This window comes from Solanum tuberosum, unplaced genomic scaffold (genome assembly GCF_000226075.1).
Source record: "Solanum tuberosum cultivar DM 1-3 516 R44 unplaced genomic scaffold, SolTub_3.0 scf00375, whole genome shotgun sequence".
In the NCBI taxonomy this organism is placed as follows: domain Eukaryota; kingdom Viridiplantae; phylum Streptophyta; class Magnoliopsida; order Solanales; family Solanaceae; genus Solanum; species Solanum tuberosum.
This window is the reverse complement of record NW_006239299.1, coordinates 53844-60405: the sequence shown is the minus strand read 5'-3', so window position 1 is coordinate 60405 and position 6562 is coordinate 53844. Positions and strand designations below refer to the sequence as shown.

General features: G+C 28.1%; 1 protein-coding gene across 1 annotated transcript in view; it reads right to left on the bottom strand.

The window, feature by feature from the left end:
* The window catches only part of LOC102579704 (transcription factor LAF1-like), a 6072-nt gene extending 2005 nt beyond the window's left edge, over positions 1-4067 (bottom strand). Inside the window, exons 1-3 of the mRNA XM_006361861.2 lie at positions 3843-4067; positions 2361-2490; positions 1007-1595 (exon numbers count right to left, since the gene is read on the bottom strand). Coding sequence (XP_006361923.1) covers positions 1007-1595; positions 2361-2490; positions 3843-3978 — 855 coding nt within the window. The 5' untranslated portion in view covers positions 3979-4067. The remainder of the gene's footprint in view (positions 1-1006; positions 1596-2360; positions 2491-3842) is intronic.
* Between the last annotated feature and the right edge of the window lie 2495 nt (positions 4068-6562).

The following is a 6562-nucleotide window of genomic DNA, read 5'->3' as shown; positions in this document are numbered from 1 at the left end:
TATAGCCACATATTTTTATCCCTATTTACATAGTGAATATTTCAACGAATTGAACCCCTTGGGCATTACATAAGATTACTAACATTTTAATTACAACATCAAACACCAGCTGGGGACATTTTAAGTGAAATATCAACCAATTAACACTATCAAACATCCGCAAAAGGTCAAAGGAGGCTGAGCGAGAGTATAAGTTACACCTTCAAATAAACCGAATAACTTTTGTTTAATTAATTTTTTTATTTATATTAGAAAAATCTATTAAATATATGTAATAGTTTAGCCCAATAATTATAAGGAATATGATTCCTGCGATAAGTTCAGAATTCATAAACTTCAAACTTCGACTCAGACTGTGCCGGCAAAACCAAAAGAAGAATTGAAAACAATATGATATCTTGAATTCGTAGGACTTGGAGAACTTAGCAGCTTTTTATAGAATAATAAAGAGAGGATTTCGGTGAATTAGAGAATTTTATGGGATTAACTAAAGGTCCACAATTGTTTTGTGAGTTTTAGAACAAGATATTTCATTATTAATCTGAATAATTTCCACATTTAAAAAAAAAAAAAAACAAGTTTAGTATATGTGTATTGTATACGTATCTCATATCAATCAATAAAATAATATACAAGAATGAATAAAATTATCAAACAACAGTAATTTAAAAAACAACATACACATTAAGTAAAAATATCTACAAATATTTCAGTGTGAACCCAATTATTACTATATCGTTAACTTAGAATTACGATAGAAACTCATAAATTTTAAATGTTGATTCACCTCGGATAGAAATGACAATTTTTTAGCATATTGTTAAGGAAAAAAATGACAACAAATATACTAGCTAGCTTGATTTGCTTTTACTCCAAACTTCTTTCAACTCTACGAGCAAAACAGGACATGATAACATTACTAGTTTCTCGTATCTTGTATTATTAGTTTCGAAAAATCTACTAACATTATTTGGTAAAGCACTTAGAAAATATGATTTATATGTACATCATTGACGTTTCTATTAAATTCCCCGGATATAAATTCCTCAAAATCGTTGACAAAGATCTGATCCTCAAACTTGAGTGGTTGTTGAATCATATTGTTAAAATCGCGATTTATTTCATTGGTAATAACTTCATTCATCGCTAGTACTGGATCATATTGCGCGAAAGCATCTAATTGGAACATTGAATTGTTGCATCCAATGTTATTCTTAGAAAGATCATGATTACTTGTGTTCACCTTGAAATCCTGACGGTTAAAATGATCTAATGAGAGCCACTCTGAAAATAATACTTTGGGGAAATTGCTTTTGCAATTTTCTCTTGCAAATTCGTTATTAGTAGATACAGATTGATCTGTATCTGCTAATAATGAACCTTCTATTTGTTCAAATGAGTCCATTTTACTTGAATTTTGGGAAGCCAATTTCATTGAGGAAGGTGAAGATTCTTCATTTTCACTTGTATATGTTCTAGCATGCCCTTCTTCATTTTCAGCCAATTTGGGCATCCTCTTCTTTAGATAAGAGTGCCAATGATTCTTTATTTCATTGTCAGTCCTTCTAGGCAAATGTTGTGCTATTCGAGACCACCTATACATATATTAACAAAATTAGCAAATGAAAATATGACATTTTCATCGATTAATGTTTAAGCGTGTAATGACTTGCTCATTTTTTAACTTAACTTATTTGTATAAATTTTGCTCACCTAAAATTGAATTGATTTGGATCAAGTATATAACTATGATAAAAAGAATAACTTTTTATTAATTCCTTTTTATAAAAAAAAAATAAAAAATTAATTAAACTTGATAAAATTGGGTGATTGAGTTGGGACCAATTATTTAGTCTATTTTAACTTAATCTATCTCAACTCAACTAACTAAAACTCAGTAAGACAAGACAATTCACTGAATGGTTGTTGACTTTAATGAAAGAGTCTGAAATCAATAACACAAACTGTTTTTTAAAGTTATATAATAATTCATTTATTGATTCAATTCATTTTAACTTATAAAATTCAATCTGAGCCACCCATTGGCTATTGTCAAAAGAAAGGAATCTTGACATAGTCTGAAATCTTATGAATTCCAATAAAATGAAAGGCATAATTAAGATATATAAATCATTGTCCAATTATATTAATTAACTTGTCACAAGAATTTAACAAGTCTCTCACTATTTGGAAAAAGTCAATACTTCTGCAGTGCTTGTCAATTAAAGCCAAATGGGGTGGACTATTATAAAGCCAACTTATAACAATCATTAATAATTAATCCCATGACTCGAATTTATAACCTATAGATTACATGAAAATTATTTATTAAACTAAAAGAGTACTTATAAGATTCTTACTTGTTGCCTAACATGCCATGAAAGGTCAGGATTGTCTCTTCCTCATCAGTGCTAAATGTCCCTCTCTTTAAGCCTGGCCTTAAATAATTAATCCACCTCAATCTACAACTTTTTCCCGTCCTTTGCAACCCTAATTTAAAAAAAATAAAAAAATATTAGAAGCAGATTTAGGTTTTCAAGTTAATGTAAAATATTGAGTTCATAATGAATTAATTATAAAAATTTTAATATAAATATAAGGTATAAATAAATGAATTTTTGTGAATCATATACCTTATGGACTAGATTTGCCCTCGATAGAAATACAACGATGCATGTCAACTATATAATTTAAAGAATGTCTTAATTGATAAAAAAAAAAATTAATATTTATATTTAGTTGAATTTCTCTGTCATAACAGAAATTCTATTATTTGTTGACTTCTGTTGCAATACTATTTGTTCCTATAGATGTACCTTTGTCATAAGCAAAAGTTGTTCTTATTTTTTAATTTTATATTTTCCTTTTCAATAATTTTAATAAAATAAATACATTCAAAATTATATGTGTAATCATATGTACTATATCTTTAATTTTATTTTTCTTTTAACATTCACGCGTCAAGTTGGGGGTTGGCATATGTTTAAAAATTAAAATTAGAAATTTCTAAAGTCTTTTTTTAATTTTTTTTCTTGAACTTTACAGTTCAAACACCGTCACCTAAAATGAAGTGATGTATTATATTAAGACACTTGTCTTACCTCTTGAATGAAATCACTTGTGAAAATGAAGCATTAAAAATAGACAAGGGCTACGAATGATGCTAATTTTACTACTAACAAGGATGTCATATAAAAAAAAATCTTGTATATTTTGGTATTGTTGGTACTTAATAGAAGTACAAAAGTCTTTAGGTTGGAAAAATAGTCAACCATTCAATAAGAGGAAAAAAGACAATTTTGGTACCATATAATAATGAGCAAAATTTAACAAGAGTAAATATATGGCATTTTCATGATAAATACACTGACACAACAAAATAGATCAGCTTAGCCCTAATTTAACCTTCAAAAATTAGCTTAAGAGCCGAGATTTGTCCGAGTCTATGTAAGGAGTTCCATCTCCCTTCCCACAATTGATGCAGGACTAAACATCCTACACATTCAGTACTGGTTACTGAACATCTAAAACGTGAACAATATAAAGACGGGGTCGAATATTATCGAGTAAACAATGAATACAAAGTATTCCGCTCGTCCATTTTTACTAATCAATATTCGACTTGACACATCCTGTCAAGAAATAATTAATAAAATGATTATTTAACTATATTCCCCTTTGAAATAAATTTAATATTCTGGAAAATGACTATAGTTAATATAAAGATAAATTAGAAACTAACTGATAGACGATCTTTTGGTTTTTCAAAAACTTGACAAAATAATAAAAGCGAACATCTATTTTTAATATAACAGACGAAGGGAGAATACTAATTAGCTAACCAGCATTGATTGGCACAGATGCCCAGCAGCCATGACCATGTTTGAGGATGTAATCTTTGAGCTTTTGGTCTTCATATGGAGACCATAATCCCTTCTTATGCTTTTGCTTTGATTTGTCCATTTGCTTGCATCCCATTATTTTCAAACAAATGAGAATTGAAGAGAATATATATATGTTTTAGAAACTTTTTTCTATATATGGCCTTGTGAGAGAGAAGAAAGGAAGATTTGATGATGTGGATTTAAAGGGAGGATTGGTTGAGACTAATTACTCATTTTTATAAACAAATCAAACAAAAAAAATAGTTTAAAAAGGGACTATTTGTCCCTGCAGAATGAAAGGGATTTGGCCAGAATTTTTAAAAAATGAATTTAAAAAAATGTTTGATTATAGTTATTATATACCTGAATTTTTAAAATGATTTTGAAGAGTTTTAAATTTGAAATATTGATTTTTAAAAAATCAAGTGAATTTTTCTTTGATCACTCGAAAAAAATTATGTTTCTTTCAATTTCAATTTATGTGATGTAATTTGAATTTACACAAAATTTAAGAAAATATGAAAAGACTTTAAAATGTTTCAACACAACCCTTGAAATAAATGAGTTTTTAAATAAAATATTACATTTTTTTTTGCAAAATTAGTGAGACCCAACAACAACAATATATCCCGTGAAATTCCACAATGTACCACACTACAGTCTACATTGTTACCTACTAATCTTTTACCATAGTACGTGTCCTTCACACCTTTCTATCTAAAGGCATGTCCTAGTAATCTGAAGTTGCATCATATCATGTTTTATCACCCCTCTCAACTTTTTCTACGCTTTACCTCTGTCTCTCTTCGTACTGATTAAAAATATATGTCATATAAATTAGGACAAAAGAAATATCTCTTTTTTTAAGGTTAGATACATATTTCAACACAAATTTAATTTCAAGAAACTTAATTATAAATACATTTTTATATCAAGAGTACGAGTACATATGTAGATCTTAGGGGAGGATTTTGCGCAGAGGAATTGTCTTTTTATAGAAAAAAATAAGAGCAACTTTCACATATAGCAAATATAAAAATTATATTTGTATGTTATAACTATAGTTTGTATAATTGCGATTCATAGCAAACTTTATGTTTGTTATGGAGCATCAGATTGTATAACTTGCTGGCAGGAGCTTAGATTTGTATAATTTCATTGGCAGACCATTTGTATAAATCGTTGGCAGCCTCTCAATTCAATTTTTATGTGTTTTAGTATATCTGCATAAAATTTGAATTTGTATACAATTGAATCGAAATAAAATATTTGTATATCAAATCTCTCTCTCGCTTTATACAAAATAAATTATACATTGTAATTTGTATAATCTGTGTTTGTATAAACGAGAAAGAGAGAAAGGTAAAAGAGAACTGGGCAGGGGAAGATCTGTATTTGTATAATTATAAGTGTATATGATGAAAATATATGTATTTGTATTTGTATATACATGAGTTTTCTCTCGCTTTATACAAACACGAACGCATTTTATACAATTCTGTTTGTATAAAAGCGAGAGAGGCGAGGGAGAGACTGGCGAGCGAGAAAGCTAGGGAGAGAGGCGAATGGCAACAATTTGCTACGGATTACAATTAAATCAAACTGTGGTTATAGCATTTAATGTGAATTAATAGTTTGTTATTATATACAATTTTCCCAACAAAAATCATGTTTTATTTATCAACAAATTTTTAATTTTTTGTTTCAAGCATACCAGTTTCTTAAATATGAGAAAATATTTTTTTAATAAAAAGAAAAAATAAGTTTCATAAATAACACTTTGTATTTATTATTTTCTACTGACCCTCCAACACACCCGAAGCCACCCGGTCCCTATCGCTATCACCCCCACATGCTACCCTCAGGTCAATGACTGATCTAGGAAAGCGCAAGTAGGTTCACTTTATATCTAAGATCAAAATTATTTTTTATGTACATATAATAGATATTAAATTTTCTTAAAATTTTTATATGTATAACTTTTTTATTTTTTAAATATCTTTAGTAAAAATTCTAATTTGATCACTATCTACCCCACTACATCACTACAGTGTTTAAGAATATTTTATGATACAATATTTTCTACTCAAGAAAATCACTTATATATTTCCTCTTTTCTTCTGCCTTTCCTTCAAGTAAAAGAATTACCCATGTTGAATAAATCTTAACCTAACCATAGCTTAAACATTGTTATAAACCTAAGTTGAATAAACAGAAGTAATTTCTCAATCATTATTTTCACCACCCTCTTCTCTTCTAGAAAACAATACAGGAAGTAAACATATTTTCTTTTTTCCTCCAGTGTGATCAAGTCCTTTATTTGACTGATTCTAAATAAAATTAAGCGTGTTTTTAGTAGGATGGAAAATGTTTCTTTTTGTAAAATTTCTTTTTAAAAAATAAGTAATTTCTTAATTTACTTTTTGATGTTTGGCAAGTAAACAGAAAATATTGTTTTAAATGAAGCAGTTTTCTTGTTATTAGGAAAAAATAAAATTGGTTTTTTTATAGAAGCAAAAACAGAAAATTAATTTCTTCAAAAATAAAAATATTCTTGCCATACAATAATTAGACATACTTCACTATCATGTATACTATTATTACCTATAAGGGAAAGGGGTTCAAAATATATCCGAACTTTGACCGAAATAGTTGTAACAATCTCAAACTTTGGGTAA